The sequence below is a fragment of the Saimiri boliviensis genome, chromosome 8, assembly GCF_048565385.1.
Source record: "Saimiri boliviensis isolate mSaiBol1 chromosome 8, mSaiBol1.pri, whole genome shotgun sequence".
Taxonomy (NCBI): Eukaryota; Metazoa; Chordata; class Mammalia; order Primates; family Cebidae; genus Saimiri; species Saimiri boliviensis.
In genome coordinates, this window is record NC_133456.1 from 18,586,650 (window position 1) to 18,607,237 (window position 20,588).

General features: G+C 47.6%; 2 protein-coding genes across 4 annotated transcripts in view; one reads left to right on the forward strand and one right to left on the reverse strand.

Annotated features, from left to right (window-relative positions):
* Positions 1-1,856: 1,856 nt before the first annotated feature.
* CYP8B1 (cytochrome P450 family 8 subfamily B member 1) lies at positions 1,857-5,727 on the forward strand. The gene has a single exon (XM_003926207.4). It carries the CDS (start codon positions 2,022-2,024, stop codon positions 3,525-3,527), a length of 1,506 nt encoding a protein of 501 aa, XP_003926256.1. The 5' UTR covers positions 1,857-2,021; the 3' UTR covers positions 3,528-5,727.
* Positions 5,728-9,939: 4,212 nt separating this feature from the next.
* Positions 9,940-20,588, reverse strand: part of ACKR2 (atypical chemokine receptor 2) — a 35,345-nt gene continuing 24,696 nt past the window's right edge. For all 3 annotated transcript variants that reach the window (XM_010336963.3, XM_074404037.1, XM_010336962.3), the window contains one exon: positions 9,940-17,592. In XM_010336963.3, the coding sequence (XP_010335265.1) occupies positions 16,409-17,563 (1,155 nt within the window). In that variant the 5' untranslated portion in view covers positions 17,564-17,592 and the 3' untranslated portion in view covers positions 9,940-16,408. The remainder of the gene's footprint in view (positions 17,593-20,588) is intronic.

A 20,588-nucleotide genomic window follows, 5' to 3' on the forward strand; every position in this document is an offset into this window, starting at 1 on the left:
TGCTGACCAGCTGCAAAGTCACAGAGCAGATAGAAACTGCAGAATGTTGTAACAGGGGCGTGGGAACAGGCTGCAGGGGCATCCCAAAAGGTGCTCACTGTTCCCTGATCAGATGTGTTTTTTCCAGGTCCTTGGGCTCTCACTCACCCAAGAATGGGTAGGAGACCCTGGCGGCATAGTGATATTGTTCAAATAAATATCATACCCAAAGAGCTTTGCAGAAAAGCGATTTATTAGGCAGAGAGAGAGGAAGAGAAATATATATACAGAGAAAGGGCTCCCACGCTGCCGTTGGAGGGGATCCTAGAGAGGGAAATCCGTATAGGTAAGGGAGTAGGGGGGATTTTAACCCCGGAGTTACTCCTGCCCCATTCAAGTTCTCGTCCAGTGAGAGGAGCTTTTCCAAACTTCCTCTGAAGTTATTGATCTTTGACTCTGATGCTGGATTGGCTGTCTGACTTGCAACAGAGCCCCTCTTTCCAAGGATTTTGGCAAGCTTTCTAAACAAAGATAGCACACCTGGGCAGTCTACCTAGCCTGCGCTTGCAAAAGTTAGACAAAGAACTCTAGGCTCCTGGAGGGGGAGGTGGTTGGAGGTTTGACACCGTGAAGTTCTTGCCTTTGAAACCACTCCCCTTGTGGACTTGGGAAGAGAAGTTAACCCAGTCCCTCAGTGCGGTTATCAAAATGTTACTTTTCGAATGTAAAGTACATGACAAGACATGTCACAAGCTAATTAACCCTTCTTTGTTCTGGTGTCTGTACCTGCTGCTTCATCCTAGATGCATAAAAAATGCCCCATTTTCTTTGTCCCAGGTCCACGAGGGGTGTGGTTTCAAAGGCAAGAACTTCCCTGTGCTATACCTCCATCCACCTCCCCCTCCAGGAGCCTAGAGTTCTTTGTCTAACCTTTGCATGTGCAGGCTAGGTAGACTGCCCAGGTGAGCTTCCTTTGTTTAGAAAGCCTGCCAAAATCCTCCTGCAACCCCATCGGATTCTCCAGATCTCTGATTTCCCATTACAATATACCCCCAGATGGAGTCAACACCCTCTCCACCAGCTCAGCCTTCTCAGCATCTAAAGCTTCAGCACTGATGCCTCCTTTCTTTGGGTTAGGAATCAGAGCTCTTGTGGAAGGGCATATATTCATTCTTCACTTGCCTTTGACTGTGTACTGTACACATGGAGGTAGAAGCAGACATGACTTCAACAAGGTCATGCCCCCTTGGCAAGCATCTTTGAGACCAGAGAGGAAGACAGACTTGGAAAAGGATGAGGAGATAAGCATGGGACTGCTGTGGGGCCCAGGGAAGCAGGCAGAGGTAAAAGAGAAGGTTCAGGATACCAACTGACATATAGGGAGCACTAACATGAGCCAGGCACAATTCTAAATACTTTTCAGGTTTTATTTCATTTTGCCTCACAACAGCACCTGTGAGGCACTATAATTAATACCCACTTCACAGGCTTCACAGATGAGGGAATGGAGGCACATTGAAGTGAATTAACTTGACCAAGGGGGCCAACTAGGAATGGCGTTTGTTGAGTCTATTAAGGATGAGGAGTGGATGTGAAATTTTGTATAAGTGCTAGATGTATTTCTACTGCATGAACTGGCAAATAAATAAATGCATGAGTAAATGAGGGTATACCTAGTCAATCACGGGGGTGGGAGTGGGCTCAAGGCAGGCTTAGAGAGAAGGTGCCAGAGCTGAGTCTGAAAAGGTCAGAGCAAAGCAGGAAGCTAGTGAGCAGCTGTGGTAGCTGGAGGCTTTTCTCTGAGCTCTCTCCTAGTTAAGTCCTCCTCCCCCATGTGACCAGAGTCAGCCAATTGTTATGTACAGGAAACATTTTGCTGCTTCCAAATACTGTCTCGCTAGGGTTATTTACCACAACTTGCAGCCACAGGGCAAGGTCCGGGTCCTCAGACCTTTACATCCTGGACTTTCCAAGGCCTCCCAAAGCTCTTTGACACCTAGGGAACCGTGTGTGTCAACAGCTTAATCTGCAGCAGCATAGCCATGGTGCTCTGGGGTCCGGTGCTGGGAGCTCTGCTGGTGGTCATTGTAGTATACCTGTGCCTGCCAGGGATACTTCGACAACGCAGGCCCTGGGAACCCCCTCTGGACAAGGGCACCGTGCCCTGGCTTGGCCATGCCATGGCTTTCCGGAAGAATATGTTTGAATTTCTGAAGCGCATGAGGACCAAGCATGGAGATGTGTTCACAGTGCAGCTAGGGGGCCAGTACTTCACCTTCGTCATGGACCCCCTCTCTTTTGGCCCCATCCTCAAGGATGCACGGAGAAAACTAGACTTTGTTGAATATGCAAAAAAACTGGTGCTGAAGGTATTTGGATACCGTTCAGTGCAAGGGGACAACGAGATGATACACTCAGCCAGTACCAAGCATCTGATGGGGGATGGCTTGAAGGATCTTAATGAGGTCATGCTGGACAGCCTGTCCTTTGTAATGCTGAAGTCCAAAGGCCGGAGTCTGGATGCCAGTTGCTGGCATGAGGACAGCCTCTTTGACTTCTGCTATTACATCTTGTTCACAGCTGGCTACCTGAGCTTGTTCGGCTACACGAAGGACAAGGAGCAGGACCTGCTACAGGCAGGAAGGTTATTCAAGGAGTTCCGAAAGTTTGACCTTCTTTTCCCCAGGTTTGTCTACTCCCTGCTGTGGCCTCGGGAGTGGCTAGAAGTGGGCCGACTCCAGCGTCTCTTTCACAAGATGCTCTCTGTGAAACACAGCCAGGAGAAGGATGGCATCAGCAACTGGCTGTGCAACATGCTTCAGTTTCTGAGGGAGCAGGGAGTCCCCTCAGCTATGCAGGACAAGTTCAACTTCATGATGCTCTGGGCCTCCCAGGGAAACACAGGGCCTGCCTCTTTCTGGACCCTCTTGTTCCTCCTGAAACACCAAGAAGCCATTCAGGCTGTGAGGGAGGAAGCCATCCGGGTCCTGGGTGAGGCCAGGCTGGAGACCAAGCAGCCCTTTGCCTTCAAACTCAGTGCCCTGCAACACACCCCAGTCCTGGACAGTGTGGTGGAGGAGACGCTCCGGCTGAGGGCTGCACCCACCCTCCTCAGGATGGTTCATGAAGACTATACCCTGAAGATGGCCAGTGGGCAGGAATATCTGATCCGCCATGGAGATACCCTGGCCCTCTTTCCCTACCTCTCCGTGCACTTGGACCCTGACATCCACCCTGAGCCCACTGTCTTCAAGTACGATCGCTTCCTCAACCCTGATGGCAGCCGGAAGGTGGACTTCTTCAAGGCAGGCAAGAAGACCCACCACTACACCATGCCCTGGGGTTCGGGCGTTTCCATCTGCCCTGGGAGGTTCTTCGCACTCAGTGAGGTGAAGCTCTTTATCCTGCTTATGGTCACACACTTTGACTTAGAGTTGGTGGACCCTGATGCACCAGTGCCCCAGGTGGACCCGAGGCGCTGGGGTTTTGGCATGATGCAGCCCAGCCATGATGTGCGCTTCCGCCACCGCCTGCATCCCACAGCGTGAGCTCGGCCAAGCCAGCCGCAAAACTGGCCAGAGGGCTTCTATTGGGTCTCTCACCTCTTCTCACCCTCTGCAGCCCCAAGCCCCCACTGACCACCCCTCCCTCTAGTTCTGTGTCACCCCTACCTCTGTTCTCCCTGTCCTCGCTCTCTCCCCACCTAGTCATCTGACAGGCTTATCAGTCCCTCTTTAAAATCCCATCTCTCAGAGTGGGTTCTGCTGAACCGTCCTCTCACAGGAAGTCCAGTGGAAGGGGGAGTATCTGTGGGCAGCTTGGTTTGGGAGGTGATGCCTGCCTTGAGAAGTCCTTAGGACGGAAACTGGTTCCTCCCAGACATGAGTAACATGGCATCTTGCAAACATCAGCCTCCACCCTCCCACCTTGCTTTATTTTTTTCAGCAACGCTTATTCCACATCTTATGGAATTCAGGTTCTAGAACAGTGCTATCCAATAGAAATATGACACAAGCTACATGTATAGTGGGTTCTTTGGGGTGTCTGTTTGTTTTGAGACAGAGTCTCGCCCTGTGCCTCAGACTGGAGTGCAGTGGTGTTGCTCCCTGCAACCTCCACCTCCTGGGTTCAAGCGATTCTCCTGCCTCAGCCTCCCGAGTAACTGGGATGACAGGTACGTGCCACCTCACCCGGCTAATTTAGTTTCCTAGCAAACACACTTTTTAAAAGTAAAATGAAAAAATTTGTTTTTATAATATACTTTGCTTAATCCAATATATGCAAAATATTAGCATTTCAACATGATCGCTATTGAAGATTGTAACAAAATAGTTTTTACATTCCGTTTCCACTCTGTCTTCAACGTCTAGTATGTACTGTCCTCTTACAGCTCTTCTCAGCCCAGACTAGCCACATTCCAAGTGCTCAAGGGCCATGTGTGCCCCATTGGATAGCACAGGTCTAGAGAAATGATGCCTTTTGTTTTGGTTTGGTTTGGTTTGGTTTGGTTTTTTTTGAGACAGAGTCTTGCTCTGTTGCTCAGCCTGCAGTGCAGTGGTGTGATCTTGGCTCACTGCAACCTCTTCCTCCTGGGTTCAGGTAATTCTCCTGCCTCAGCCTCCTGAGTAGCTGGGACTACAGGTGTGCACTACCACACCCGGATAGTTTCTGTATTTTTAGTCGAGATGAGGTTTCACCATGTTGACCAGGCTGGCCTCGACCTCCTGACCCAAGGTGATCCACCGTCGTCAGCCTCCCAAAGCTCTGAGATTACAAGCATGAGCCATTGCACCCAGCCAGGATGCCTTTAATGTAGGAATTATTCAAGGTCCCTCCTTAGTGCCCATGTCTCCCCCATGTCAGGGTGATCTGAACCCTCCCTTGGTTTCCATGATCATTGCTGAACTCAAAGCTTTCTCCTGCCCCTAGACCTCCAGACCCCCATGGGAGTCTCCTAGCACCTCTGACTCAGCTTGGCCAATGCAGAACTTGGCATCTGAGCCCCCGACTCTTCCCTGAACCACTCCTCCTCCTGATTTCCCTGCTCTCTCTGCTCAGAACCCTACCATTCACCCCATCTCCCAAAGCAGATACCAGAGACGCCCTCACTCCCTCCTCCTCTTTCACCCTCATACAAGCAGGCCCCCATGCTGTCAGCACAACCCCATGTGATGCCTCTGAAATGTGTCCCCTCTTCCCTTCTCCTACTGTCATTCTTATACCTGCAACCTTTGCATTTCTCTTCTACACTGCTGCCAGAGACCTTTCGCAAAAAGCACTCCTGATTGTTACTCTTTTACTCTTCTGGTTCCCCTCTGACTTCACATGCTTGACATTAAAATTTCGTTAGTTGGTCCCACTTGCCTTCACATACCTGATGTTTAAATTTTGTCACGGTTGACCTCCAAACTTCTCAATCTGGTGCAATTCAACTTTATCAACTTTCTCCAATGAAACCATCCCTAAAGTAGAGGCATTGCTTTTCCTGCCCATCCCAGTACCAGCTACTCCTTCCTGAAACCCTTCCTGGATTTCACTCATCCCATCCTCTGGCCAGAAATGGCCTCTGAACCCTGGAGCTCCCGCAGCACCATTTGCATCACAGCATATCTATTATGTGTCGTTGCTTTCTGTGTCTTGGTTTCCTCCTGCTGCCCACGTCCCCAGACTGGAGCCTACTGGGACATGGTATTTTATTCATTTCTGACCTCCAATTCCCTAAGGGGAGATTAAATGTTAGAAACTTGACTTCCAGTCTCGGCAAATTTGCTCCTTGTCCTCAAATCATTTCCTGGCGTCAGCCCTCCAGCCTATGAAATGAAGATAATCCCCCTTCCCAGCATGCTTACCAGTGCTGCAAGAGGGTGACGGGGTGGCTGCCATAGCTGCAGCTGGCTGAGGGCAGGGCCTGGCGGGGGGCTGGGACGGGAGGAAGAATGACTGTGGGAGCTGGATAGAGGGTCTCAGAGGAGGTGGGCCCAGGCTGCATGGACCCCCCCACCCAGCCAGCAGCCAGTGGAGCTTCTCTCCACTACTTCTATCTGACATCTCTGGAAGCCTCATATTTCTCCTGAGGCTGCCTGTTCCACTCTGCCAGGAGAGTAGGCAGGGGCCTGAGCTGGGGTGGGTATCTGCCCCCAACTAGCTGTGTGACCCTGGGCTAGAGCCTGCCTTTCTCTGGAGCCAGCTGCCCCTAAATGCTGATGTTTGCCTGATAGAGCTCTGCCTGGTTAGGAGAAGCTGAGAAATTCCAGCCTATTCTACGAGGACCAGGAGCACAGGAGAAGAGTTGAGTAGGGGGCACGGAAGGAGAAGGGCGCTGGAAGGTGTAAGACTGTCCATGGGAAATATACCAATGGCATCTCTGCCCAACCAGGCCCTGTGCCCATACAGAGGGGCTGAGGTTGTGGGGAAGCAGGAAGAGAGACTTCACACACCTCCTTGGCCCTCCCTAGACCTTGGCGCTGTGTTCCCTCCTTTTTCCCACACCCAAGGGAATATGGACCAGGAGCGTGGCCTGTGGATTGGCTGGGGTGGGACTGAGGGGCTGAGTTCCCTGAGTCAGGACCAGAAGGTCTCAGCTGGGAGTGACCGTGTGCAGATAGGAACTTAATGGACCCTGTGGCCTGCCTGAGAGCCCCAGAGGGGATGCTTGGGACCGAGAGAAGCGTCAGTGGGTGAGGTGTGAGGTGAATGCAACTGTACCATCCCACAATCACGGATATCCTGCATAACAACAGGCCTCCCAGGAAGCAAGAGCACCCCAGGATTGGAGCGTGAGCAGGGAGCCCAATGCCCCATGTCTAGAGCCACAGGGAATTGGACATTGGGCTCCCTGCACACACTCCAATCCCAGAGTGCTGGCAGGGGAGGGCCCCATGGCCCCTGTGGCTCTCTGCCCCCTGCATGAACACAGCTTAAGGCAACCCTGGCAGAGGACTTGAGGCGAGAGAAGGACAGCAACCTCCAAGGGCGCCTCTAGTTACCACCCGCCCTCACCCCATCGTTCTGTCCCAATTCCTCACTTCTATGCCAAATATTCTCTTCCTCTCATCCTTTTCCTCATCAGGACCTCAGAGGAAAGCCCACGAAATGTGTTATCTGTGTTTTAACAAAGCAAAATTAGGGATGGCCTTCCCATGGATTTCAGGCACCTGGGAAAGAAAAAAGATGCTTTTCTCATAGAAAATAACTGCAGTCAAAACATCACATCTCATGGCGTTGAGCGTGGGCAGCAGCCCTGCCCGTAGGCAAAGCCATTTCTACACTTCTTCCTAGGTCAGCCCTAGGGAAGAGTCTACCTTTCCTCAGAGCCTGAGGGTCAGAGGAATTCTGGTTGCTTTCCTGAGACCCCTGGGAAAGGTTTGAGCAGTGGAGGCAGGGAGCCAGAGCTTGTCAGGCCTCTGGGAAGACAGAGCAACAGGTGGGACCCAGGCCCAGGCTGGGAAGTCAAGCTGGGGTGGAGAGGGCTTTATCCTGACCTGGGCAGTGAGAGCTGCTGAGCTGCTCTCACCTATATGGCACCTAAAACAGCGACGGAGAACAAGAGGTGCCTGCAGCTAGCCCTCGCCCTCTCCGTTGAACACAGGCTTCAGAGCACTACTTGTTACATGCCTGCCTTCTGCAGCAAGTACCCACTCACACATATACAGAGAAAGGCAGGAAAAAACAAACAGGACCAGGCAGAGTGGCTTATGCCTGTAATTCCAGCACTTTGGGAGGCCGAGGCGGGCAGATCACTTGAGCTCAGAAGTTCAAGACCAACCTGGCCAATAGGGAGAAATCCTGTCTCTACTAAAAATACAAAAATTAGCTCACGCCTGTAATCCCATCTACTCAGGAGGCTGAGGCGAAGGAATAGCTTGAACCTGGGAGGCAGAGGTTGCAGTGAGCTGAGATCACGTCACTGCACTCCGGCAAGACTCTGTCATCTCAAAAAAAAAAAAAAAAGAACAAATAGAAAACTTGCAGGCACATAGCCAGACCCATTCAGACACAGTGATACAGTTGCATCATCTCCACATACACAACCACACATATACACTACACACAGCCCACAGAGCAACATAGACACATGCACACATATTTCCCAGACAGACAGACACATGGACACACACAAATCCACCAATGCTGGTGTGACAAGCCCTGCTGGGTGTCCCTTGCCTGACATCCTATCTGTGCATCAAGGGCACAAACTCAGGGCTTCTGAGCACCTAGACCCAGTTGGCGCAGCTCAGGCTGTATCTCACCAGCCAGGCTGGCACACCAACAGAAGTTCCTCGTGGGGCAAGATTTCCAGAGCTCTAAAATAGAATTTTATCCTCCGTGTCTTCAAACAAATATCCACCTTCAGATCTAGAGCTTCATTTCCCAGGGGACTAGGAAACTCGGAGTCCTTCCTGATGGTGGGGAACTGGCGGCCTGGAGGAGAGAGAACTAAAGGCAGAGCTGAGAGCGATGGGGCATGGGGAAGGCACAAGGGCAACTTGTGCACCATCAAAAAACTGTCAGACGGCAGGTGACACGTGTGCTGTGACTAGGCCATCAAAAGCTCAGGGGGAGAAAAAACAGCAGCAGAACACTGCCTGCTCAGTCCTCTATCAGCCATTCATTAAAAAAAATACTTTCCCATTCATTCCAGAAAAATCTACTACACTCTGAGCACAGGTTGAAGCACAGCGGATGCAGAGTTTATGCACGGCAAAGTCCCTGCTCTCATGGAGCTTACATTCACCCAGCCATCTGTTCGCCTCCCCTCCATTCCATCCACCTGAAAGCTTCCATGTTCAGTTGTGCCGGACAGACGTGGAGATACGTGGGCAGGTTGCACCAGGTGGTTCTATGAGGTGGGAAGAGCAATGAGTACTTTAGAAGCTTGGGAAAGAGAGATGCTATTTGGACCCGGAGCTCCCCGGGAAAAGCTCCTCAGTGGATGTGTCAGGGGACGGGGAGGATGCCAAGCGTTAGAGACCTGAAGAGAAAAGCACTTGGGCACAGTGTATTAGTCAGGAATCTTTAGGCTGCAAGTCACAAAACGACATGACTCCACACTGAAAGGAATTTACTGGTTCATGTAACTGTTGAGTCCAAGATTGGGACGAGCTTCAGAGGTGCTTTGATGCTGAGGCTCAGACAGGCCCTCGGGATCTGCTCATTACCTCCTTCATCTTCCAAAGTCTGGGTGGATGAAGGAGTAGCTCCAGATCTCAAACCCTCTCAGCTTCCGTTTCATGCCTCTCTTCTCACATGTTCTAGTCACGTCGCACTTCACAGGCTCTGCATGGGTCATGTGCCCGCCCCGAAGAAAATCACGGGACCGGGGAAATGTGAAGGCAGTAAGTGGCCCATGTCCCGTGCTCCACCCAACCTCCACCCAAAGCACAGGGCAGAGTGACCAAGCAATGGTGTCCCAGAGAAAGTGGGATTCAGTTATAAGACAAGGATGAGGGAATAACCGGCTGGAAATTATCCTAATTACATGAGGGAGCCCACAACAGCAAAGGCATAGAAGTGGGAATGTTCAGGAAATGAAAAGGGAATGGAGGACGATGAGGCTGGAAGATGTGTGGAATCCTGATTGCAAAAGCCCTAGCCTTGACGTCAGACAAAGACCGTGGACTTTATAGTACAGGTCCCAGGGAGATCTGAAGGCTCCTGAGATGGGCCCCAGGCCAAGCGTGTTCACTGCCTCCTTCTGCAGACTGCAAATAGTCCTGGGACATTCCCTGGGCAGAGCACTTCTAGGACCTCCCGATTGCCACGTGCTGGGGCCGCCATCAAGGCTACAAGAATGGTCCTTTTAATAGTATTTCCCAACTGAACTACAGAGAATGTGAAAGCCTGCTGAGTAGAGGGCCTTAGGTTCTTTGTCCCCAGCTGTGCCGAAAGGAAAATGCTCCCTCCTCCACCCATGCATTTAACAGATAACTTTCTGAAAACCTACACACCAGGCCCTGTGTTAGGGGCTTGGGTATGGCAATGAGCCTAACCAACATCCCCACCTTGTGGAATTCACCTGGAACAATGTGGGTGGGGACAGTAGCCACTGAACATCACAAATGGGAGAAACATATAGAATGTCTGAAAGAAATAAACGCTTCTGAAAAAATTTAAAATAGAGTATCAGGAAGATCAGGAACATCAGAGATGGGTACATTTGTGTTTAATAGGTTGGACAGGTAATTGAAAGGTGAGATTTAAGCCAAGACCTGAGGAGGTGAGAGGGTGAGCCAAGCAGACAGCTGAGAGGAGAGCAGTCCAGGAAGAGGAATCCCCAGGGAAGTGTGCCGGGCGTGTTTGAGAACAGTTGTGTCTGGAGCACTGGAGGCTGGTGGGCATTGCCAAGATCAGCTCGGTCAAAGGGACCCCAACCCAGGCAGTGTTGAAGGAATTAAGAAACAGAAACAAAGATAGAATGCAAAAGTGGGACCAGAGTGGGACCGTCAGGGGGCTGACAGCATTTCCCAGCTGACAGCCCAGAGCAGACACTGACCCACATATTTATTCTTTGTGAACAAGTGATTATTTTTAATAAGCAGATGCTCAGTGTTTCTTCGTAGAATAAGGATAGACTAAACATGCAGATAGTGCCTGTTCACTGCTAAAATAGAAATAAGCTAGAAAGCACTCTTTGTGAGTCAGCAATGGGGACAAGGTCAAATATCCTGTGTTTTGGGAGCTGACTTAACTAGTGCATGACGGTACATACTGCTTACTATTCTAGCAGTTTTCTGCCTGGGGATGGCTCGGTGTTCCTTGCCATCACCTCTCAGCAAACAACATATACTCCATCACACATGTCAAGACCTCCTCCCAACATGTATACCTTTTTTTCTTTTTTTTTCTTTTTTCTTTTTTTTTTTTTTTTTTTTGCAAGGCTAGAGAAGCAAGCACAGCTTTATTTTGGTGAACTATTTCTTGGAGGATTCAGAATCCGTACCTGTAGACTGCACAAAGAGAAATAAGACAAATTAATAACACAATCACAAAAGCCATCAGGGATCCTCCAAGTGTTTTTCCTCAGGTCACTGGATTTAGGGCTGCTCATCCATCAGCAGCTCCCTCAAGCACTTCCGTTCCCAAAATTAAAGTTAAGTGTGCTTGAGAAGCCTGAAAAACTTGCTCTTTTAATTCCGCTATATCCAAAGATAAGTTTCCAGCATGCCCTTCCAGGTGACACTTTATTTTTTCCCAATTATGCTCAGTTTCATTCTAAGGATGAGGAGTAATACAATAATCAGAAGTATTCCAATCACACTGTAAATGAATTGTATATTCTAAACTAACTACTCTATCCCCTAGCCAGAGGACTGCTTGCCTAAGATCACTAATCTGGTTAGCTATATTCCGATCTATTTTTGTTTAAGAATTCCACAGTAAAGTGGCGTTTTTTTTGCCAATTGTTGACAAACTTAGCGGTTTGTCTGGAGGAGTGCAAGGTTTCTCTGGCCACAGCTGCTGTGGCCGTGACTGCAATCAGTCATAATAACTAAATTTAATATTAATCAGCCATAATAACTAAAATTAAACTTGCAATAATAACTAAAATTAAAATTATTAATCATCCGTAATAACTAAAATTAAAGTTGCAATAAATCTTCGAGTGTGTTTTAGAACCTTTGGTAAAATTTCAGTAAGAATATGCACTGAGGGAGATGCTTCCCAGGGATGAGACAGGTTTACAGGTAGCCAGATTCCCTCTCGAGCTCTGACTAATAGTATAGAGTTGTGAGAATTAAACATAGAAGCATTAACACTAGAAAAAAGCTTACAATTTTGGCATGTTACTTTGGAGTTAATAAAATCAATCTGTAACTTTCCCACCACCGAAAGATAAGGGGGTTTAACACAACTCTGTATCCAAAGAGTTTTATTTTTTACAATTTTGAATGAATAATAATTACTGGAACAGGATCTAGTATAGTTTCCTTTCCAGACTTTTATTGGTTTTAGGGCCATACGTATTTTCCAAAGTTCTTTCTGTTCAGTTCCCATTGTCGGCCAAACCATTCTTGGCTTAGGTTTTGTTATGCCCCCAATTCTCCAAACAATAGAGATGTTAGTCTCAGTGTGCATTGACTCAGGACTGTTATTTTTTACGTACCACCTAACTGACTCCATGTCACAACAAGAGGGCTGACTTATGCAATTAATGCTAGATATCCCCTTAGAGGACCAATCAATAATAATTCCATGGGAATCATTGCGCAGCACCTCAACCTCTGCTGCGACACAATCTTCCCAAATTAATATTTTTGACTTAGGGGACCATTCTTCATTTGTCTGCATTCAGGTTTGGGTGGGCAAAACATTGTTGTTTTATTTCCCAAATTATCATAAGAAACACCAAGGCCAGAAGTCATATACAACTGAGCTCAAGTGTGATTTTTTTTTTTTTCAGGTACTATGGCTGGCCGTGCCTGAATTTTTTATTTTAAACATCCTTTAGCTGCTCTTAGGCATAGGGTAGATGTTCAAAACCAAGAGAAATATTCATCAAAGTACCTTCTTCTTGAGGATAAGACAGGCCATGATTATCTATCAGCTCCAGCATCCACAAGCTATCAGTACTGTATACATCCACCGAGGGGGTGGGGGGGTCTAACCATGTCATAGGTCGCAACAGAGGAGGGAAGGGAATATATGCCCAATAAGTGAAATTTCCTTTTACTTCTGTAGTTAAGTGAAGCAGTGGAGTGGAGAAGGAGCAAAGACATCTGTAACTGGTTGTGATCAATTAGTTGTAAACACCGCTGCACTAGGATCAGCCGTGCTTGATTTTTTTTTCTACATTCTTTCTTTGTATGGCCTCTCCTTCCACAATTAATACAAACTTAAAGGAAAGGCATACCTCCTTTGTTTATTTTTAAACCTGCTATAACTTATGCATGTAAAGGAGCCCATGCACCAATTCCTGTGAGCTGTTCCGTGGTAATATAATTGGAGACTGAGCGTTGGCATTCATATTAGCTTGAACATTAGCCTCATCAGCCCACCAGATCTTAAATTGTAGGAGTTAAGAAAGAGATAGGCAAGCTGGAGTTCAAGTGTCCCAGTCAGCAGGAATTAATTTGAGAGGTGGCCACATTTTTTAACAGTCCCGTAACAAATGGAGATCCTACTTATCTTTGGATATAGCTAAATTAAAAGAGAATTTAAACAATGGCTTGTTTAAATTCTTTTAAAAGTTTAAATGGAAAAGGCTCAACTGTTTGGCTATACCTAAATTAAATGAGAATTTAAACAATGGCTTGTTTAAATTTTTTAAAAAGTTTACAATGGAAAAAGCTCAAGTATTACTTGAAACTGTTCTTGTTGATTTGGGGGTTATGTCACAACAGGAAACTGCCAAGCCTCTAAATCTCTGTCTTTACTACAAGCCTGCTGAATTCCAGCCTGAACAGACCCAGTTACTGCTGTGGAGGGTGTGTATACAGCCACTGGAGCAGCAAGTTTCACTTTCAAAACAGCCTCCGATTCTTCTAATGTCAGGTGAATCTGGCCACTCCTCGGTGAAATGCTGAGGAGGGACTGACGGACAAACTCCTTCTTTTTCCTCATTTATTCTTTCTTTTTTCTTAATTGGGTTATCTTTAATTTCCTCATCCCAGTTATATTCTCCTTTGTCCCCTGAATCTTCCTTCTCATAATCAGTTTGAAATGGCTCTAATGCTGAATGCACCATTGCCCAAACTGACCATACTGGGATTGGAATATCCTCAGCTCCTTCTTTATATGCCTTTTTAAAAGTAGTACCCACTTTTCCCCATTCTTCTATGTCTAGAGTTCCCTGCTCAGGAAACCAAGGGCAATATTTTTCAACTGCCTTAAAAAGCTGTGTTACGTGGCTAGTACTAACTTCAATTCCTCCTCTTTTAAGCAAATAATGAAGCAAGCTAAGATAGCCTTCGTGTTTGCTTGAAGCTTGTCCCATTGCGTCCCTGACCTTCCGAGCTCCCCCAACTTACCCTGGAAGATTTTTTCAAGAGTTCTCAGGTGTCCTTCAGCTTAAATTTATTTCTCCTTTTTCCTGTCACTCAGGCAACCCTTTGTCCTCAGTTTGAGTTCCACGCTTGCGCACCCCTTGCCGAGACCAGCTCGGTGGAAGAGACCCCAACCCATGCGGCACTGAAGGAATCGAGAAGCAGAAACAAAGATAGAGTGCAAAAGTGGGATCAGAGTGGGACCATCAGGGGACTGACAGCATTTCCCAGCTGACAGCCCAGAGCAGACACTGACCCACATATTTATTCTTTGTGAACAAGTGATTATTTTTAATAAGCAGATGCTCAGTGTTTCTTCGTAGAATAAGGATAGACTAAACATGCAGATAGTGCCTGTTCACTGCTAAAATAGAAATAAGCTAGAAAGCACTCTTTGTGAGTCAGCAATGGGGACAAGGTCAAATATCCTGTGTTTTGGGAGCTGATTTAACTAGTGCATGACGGTACATACTGCTTACTATTCTAGCAGTTTTCTGCCTGGGGATGGCTCGGTGTTCCTTGCCATCACCTCTCAGCAAACAACATATACTCCGTCACACACATGTCAAGACCTCCTGCCAACAGGACATAAGGGCAAAGAGTAGCAGGGGCTGCCTACCTACCCTCTTTGCCGTTCCCAGAGGCTTTAAAGGATTACCGTAGGGATTTGAGCTTGTTAAGTAAAAACTCCGAGAGGCCATTGTTTTGGACTAAGCTCCTGCACTAGGTCCCAGTAGACTAGACTAAACCAAAATGGAGTCTGCCATAGTAAAGTTCCATGTCCTCAAACCTAAACTAAGTTGTTATCCGACCTTTGAGACTCCAGGAGAGAGAGTTAGCAGCCAAATTCCTCAACAGGCCAGTTTCAGTTGGCGTGATAATGCAGACAATAACCATGCTCATTAAAGTTCCCTGTGTTTGAATCATTACAAAAAAGTAACCTGAAGAAACCTGATGTCAACCACCCTGTTCTGGCCTTATACAGAAAGTAACTTAGAAATGACTAATCTGGCTGGGCATGGTGGTTCACGCCTATAAGCCCAGCACTTTGAGAGGCCAAGGTGGGTGGATCACAACGTCAAGAGATCAAGATGATCCTGGTCAACATGGTGAAACCCCGTCTCTACTAAAAATACAAAAATTAGCTGGGCATGGTGGCGCATGCCTGTAGTCCTAGCTACTCAGTAGGCTGAGGCAGGAGAATTGCTTGAACCCAGGAGGTGGAGGTTGCATTGATCCAAGATTGCACTATTGCACTCCAGCCTGGGTAACAAGAGCGAAACTCTGTCTCAAAATAAAAAAAGAAAGAAATGACCAATCTGGCCCTGTGAGGTGGTTCACGCCTGTAATCCCAGCACTTTTGGAGGCTGAGGCAGGTGGATCACTTGAGCCCAGGGGTTCCAGCCCAACCTGGGTAACATACTGAGACCCTGTCTCTACAAAAAATACAAAAACTAGCCAAGTGTACTCCTGTAGTCCTAGCTACTTGCAGGGCTGAAATGGGAGGCTCACGTGAGCTCAGGAGATTGAAGCTGCAGTGAGCCATGATTTCAGGATGGCACTTCAGTCAGGGTGACAGAGTGATAACCTGCCTCAAAAAAAAAAAAATCAATCTTCTTTTTGTTCTTCATTTATTTATTTATGCCTTCCAGAGCCCTTTCCTATCTATGAAACTAACCTCTTCTACCCAGCTCATTGGAAAACTCCTATTTTACGGACTGAATCTGTTCCTGATTCAATGAACCTATTGTCTGATTCTAAGACTGCCAATAACACTATTTGAGACCTTTAAACTAAATTTGTTGTAATCTGGTGTTTCAACAGGCTGTTGCTCTGAAGGAGGTAGTAGTGAAGGTCGAGAGTGTCAGGATCACTCTAGCTGCTGGGTGCAGATGAGACGGGAGGAGAGGAAGAAATAGGAAGCACAGTGGCCAGTTGGAAAGCTATTGCAGCAATTCTCCAGCCTGGCCAACATGGTGAAACTCTGTTTCTAATAAAAATACAAAAATTAGCTGGGCACAGTGGTGGCAGGTGCCTATAGTCCCAGCTACTCGGGAGGCTAAGGCATGAGACTCACTTGAACCTGGGAGGCAGAGGCTGCAGTGAGCTGAGATCTCACCACTGCACTCCAGCCTGGGTGACAGAGCAATAGAGTGAGACCCTGTCAGAAAGGAGGGAGAGAGAAAGGGAGGGAGGAAGGGAGAAAGGGAGGAAGAGAGAAAGGAAGGGAGGGAGGGAGGGAGGGAATATTACAGCAATTCAGAAAATAAAGTGTGGTGTCATGGAGGAAGAAGGCAGGGGTAAGCAAATGCTGCTGGTAGTTGAGAACTGAGAATTGACCACTGGGTTTAGCAACATGGTCACTGAGGCCCCTGGAGAGAGCACTCTCAGTGGATGTCCAAATTAGCTGGTTCCCATCTGCTCCCACCAGACCGCGGTTTGGACACTCAGGCTGCTTTATTCCCCACATCCTCCTCGTTAGGGAAGTTCTCGGTCTGCCTCTCCCCAAGGTCATTCATGCCAGTCATTTCTTCTTGGGCAGAAAGACTGCTGCTCTCAGTACAGCTGGGCAATGAGGCCTGGGCAGTGCCAGGTGCCAGATGCCGTCCAAGCACAGCAGCCAGGAGTGTCTTCAGGTACCGGCGGAAGCGGCGACTGGAGAAGGCGTACAGGATGGGGGAAAAGCAGCAGTGAAGGAAGGCGATGCTCTCTGTCACCTGGAGTGCATAGTCTAGGTGCTGGCTGACCTTGCAGTCCCCGAATACTTGCAGGTCCAATAGCGTATGCAGAAATAAGGTGACATTGTATGGGAACCATAGCACGAAGAAGGCCACCACCAGGGCTACAGCTATTTTTAGAGCCCTGCCCCGGCCTGGCGGCCTCAGCGTGACCAAGACACAACCAATACGGGAGTAGAAGAAGATCATGGCAAGGAGTGGAAGGAGAAACCCTAGGAGGTTCTGCTGGAGGCGGAGGGAGAGCTTCCAAATGGTCCCATGCCCACTGAAATCTGCATGGCAGTTCCACACACCCTTGGGGTATTCATGTGTCTGTACAAAGACCATTTCAGGGATAGAGGTGGCCAGGGACACAGCCCATATTATGGTAACAAGAAGCAGGCTCTTGGCCCGGGTCCTCAGCCTGGGGTAGGGCTGAGCATGGACGATCTCCAGGTACTTGTCCAGGCTCATGCAGCCAATGAAAAAGATGCCACTGTACAAGTTAATAGTATAAAGAGTGCTCACCATTTTGCACAAGAAACTCCCAAAGAACCAATGCCAGGCCACAGAGATGCCCCAGAAGGGCAGTGTCACCACAAACAGGAGATTGGAGATGGCCAGATTCAGCAGATAGACCTCAGCCATCCGCCTGCGAGGCACATACCGGAGCAAAAGCATGAGAAGAAGGAGGTTCCCGCTCAGGCCCAACACAAAAATCAGGCTATAGAAGACTGGCAGGAAGATTTTGCTAAAGGACACCACCGCATCCTTCCTGCAGAGCATGAAGGCCACCTCGTCCAGGTAGTCATAGTCATAGAAGCTGCTGTTCTCCGAACCGGCATCCTCCGTGGTGAGTCGCTGCGGAGAGGCAGTGGCAGCCATGTTGGGAGGAAATGCCCAGTCCCGATGTCCTGTAGTGGTGTTGGGGGAACAATATGGTGAGACCTAGCATTCTCTACCTTTCTCTAAACCCACTTTTGCTGCTGCCCTGGGATGTCCAATAGACTCTTCAAATCTACATCAGCATCTGCAGTCCAACAATTAAGAGCACAAGCCTGGGGAGCCATCTGCACCACTTCATGGGTCTGTTATCCAGATATCCCCTCACCTGTGTCTTTTTTTTTTTTTTTTGAGACAGAGTTTTACTTTTGTTGCCCAGACTGGCATGCAATGGCATGATCTCAGCTCACGACAACCTCCACCTCCCGGTTCAAGTAATTCTCCTGCCTCAGCCTCCCAAGTAGCTGGGATTACAGGCATACACCACCATGCCCAGCTAATTTTGTATTTTTAGTAGAGACAGGGTTTCTCCGTGTTGGTCAGGTTGTTCTCCAACTCTCGACCTCCAGTGATTCGCCCACCTAAGCCTTCCAAAGTGCTGGGATTACAGGCGTGAGCCACCACGACCGGCCACCTTTGTCTTATAACTGAATCCCACTTACTCTGGGACACTTACTGTTGGATAAGTGACTAACCTTTAGATGTTCCCATTTAATTATTTCCTTATGATTTTGTTGCTTTATTTTTCTCCTATGTTATTTTTTTAAAAAAACTTACAGTGTCTTTCAAATCTTTATTCTGTAGGGATATCAATTCACCTATTTAATGTGTCTCCTGACCCTTCCTCATGTGTGGTCTATTATTATTTTTTTAATGACAGCTTATCTTCAGTGGGGCTTGTTTTATCCATAAATGTCCAATATATCCACCCTGGCTTTGAGTTTTCTTTACTCCTGTCACCTGAGGATTTCCCTAGCTTTTTGAGAGTTTTAAAATGTTTTATTTGTAAATAGCGAGTTTTATATCAATACTTTTAATGACAAATATTTAATATTTTAAATATTTTATCCAGTATTTCTGTTTGCAGCAAAAGGTGTGATCCGTCATGCTGATAGACTCAGCACCCACTAAACTTTCCCACCTCTCAGTTTCCTCATCTTTAAAATGAAAATAATAACAGTGCCTATCCTGTGAGGTTCTTGTGATGCTTAAATGTGATAATACATGCGGAGCACTTTAAGTTCTACAAAAGTGACTGGAGCATAGCAGACATTCAGTAAATGTGAGCTTAAATTATTGCTTTGCCCAGAACTGAGTTATTCATCTCCCCACCAGCCCCTTTCTTCTTTCCTAGGCCTATCTAACTGAATGACTCCACCAACTACTCAGTCACCTAAGACTGAAACATGAGATACCTTGCAGATTCTTTCCTCATCACCCTCACCCCCACCCTGTGAGTTTTTCCTTTTCAATCGGCCCACCTATCTCCAAGTCCCATAAAAATATGTACATGATACTCTTTTCATGAAAGTAAGACAAATGAAACAAAAAATACATACTTTGAAGGAGTACAAATAGATGACAGGAAGGCGGAGGAACGACAGGCACCAAATTCAAGATGGCAGGTGCCTGGGCAGGAGAAGCCAGTGGCATCGGATGGGGGTGGAGCTATGACAAGGGACAAGTCACTGTCCACAGTCAAGTGTCCTCTGAGGCAGTGAGATCCCAGGATTTTATTTAATTATTTAAAATAATTTTTTTAAGAGAGCTTCACATAAATCAGTGATACAAGTACATGATGAATGAAGAAATATTTTCAAACCTGTAGTGTGTTCTGGAGAAAGGGAGGGAGAGAGGAGAGAGACTTCATGTTGAACAAAGAGCATTCACCAATGGGTAAGGGGGCTCTAGGAGGAGAGAGGAAGGAGATAAAAAAGAGAATGTGGCCCAAGCAGGCAATTATGAAGAGCCACTGCAGAGGGGACTGTAGACTGCTGACTGTCACGGGCACAGACTGAGAAATGCAAATCAGCTCTACCCCATACTTCTGGATTTTATTTTTTTTATATTTGACTCCTGTGAACTTGAACTTTTTCTTCTTTCCGAGATGGAGTCTCACTATGTTGCCAGGCTGGAGTGCAGTGGCACAATCCCAGCTCACTGCAACCTCCACCTCCCAGGTTCAAGCGATTCTCTTGCCTCAGCTTTCAGAGTTGCTGGGACCACAGGTGCTCGCCACCATGCCAGCTAATTTTTGTATTTTTTAGTAGAGACGGGGTTTTACCATGTTGGCCAGGATGGTCTTGATCTCTTGACCTTGTGATCTGCCTGCCTCAGCCTCCCAAAGTGCTGGGATTACAGGTGTGAGCCACTGCACCTGGCCAAGCTTGAACTTTTTAATATGCTCAATGCCCCCTTGTATTTCTTCTATGAATCATTCTTTTAATAGGTAGATTGCTGATTTTATGAGGTCTTATAATAGTGAGGATGTTAGCTTTTTTCATATATATTGCAAATGTTTTCCTTAGCCCTTTCTGATAAAAGTGTTACTTTTTTTTTTTTTTTTTTTCAGGTAGACTTTGAAAGAAATGTTGACTCAGGTTCTCAGTTGACCCATGGTATCCGTTGTACTATGACCTCATGGCTGGTAGAACCATTCAGTGCTGCTGAAGCAGAACCTCTCTTGCAGGAGCCCTAGAGTCCTCCCAGTCTGTGAGCATCTGCCCCACCCTTGGGCTCCTATCCAATGGCATCTGGACCAGATCCTGGGGAAACCACACATGCCCTGTCCCCATCCCAGGAGCTCAGCCTGAGTGGCTTTTTCTGTTTCTGATCAACCTAAGGAACTTTACCCAGTGCCTTTTTTCGCTGGTCTTCCTGTCCCCTTCTCTGCACCAGGGCCTTCCTGGCCTTCAGCTCCTCCCTTTCCTGGGCAGCAGTAAGGACACCCGTAGCATATGGCTCATGCTGGAAGCCTGTGAGCTGCTGCAGAAGGAGGATGTGAGGGGTGTACTCGGGTCTAATCAGGGCTTATTATTCAGGAGTTGACATTGGTTAAACACCAGCTCTTCTGAGCTGCTGACGTGGACCTTGATCTTGACTTGATTTCTCAAAATGCCTTGACTTT

Bases quoted from the DNA above. Each gene is read 5' to 3' on its own strand.
- CYP8B1 (XM_003926207.4), top strand. From the start codon at position 2,022: ATGGTGCTCTGGGGTCCGGTGCTGGGAGCTCTGCTGGTGGTCATTGTA.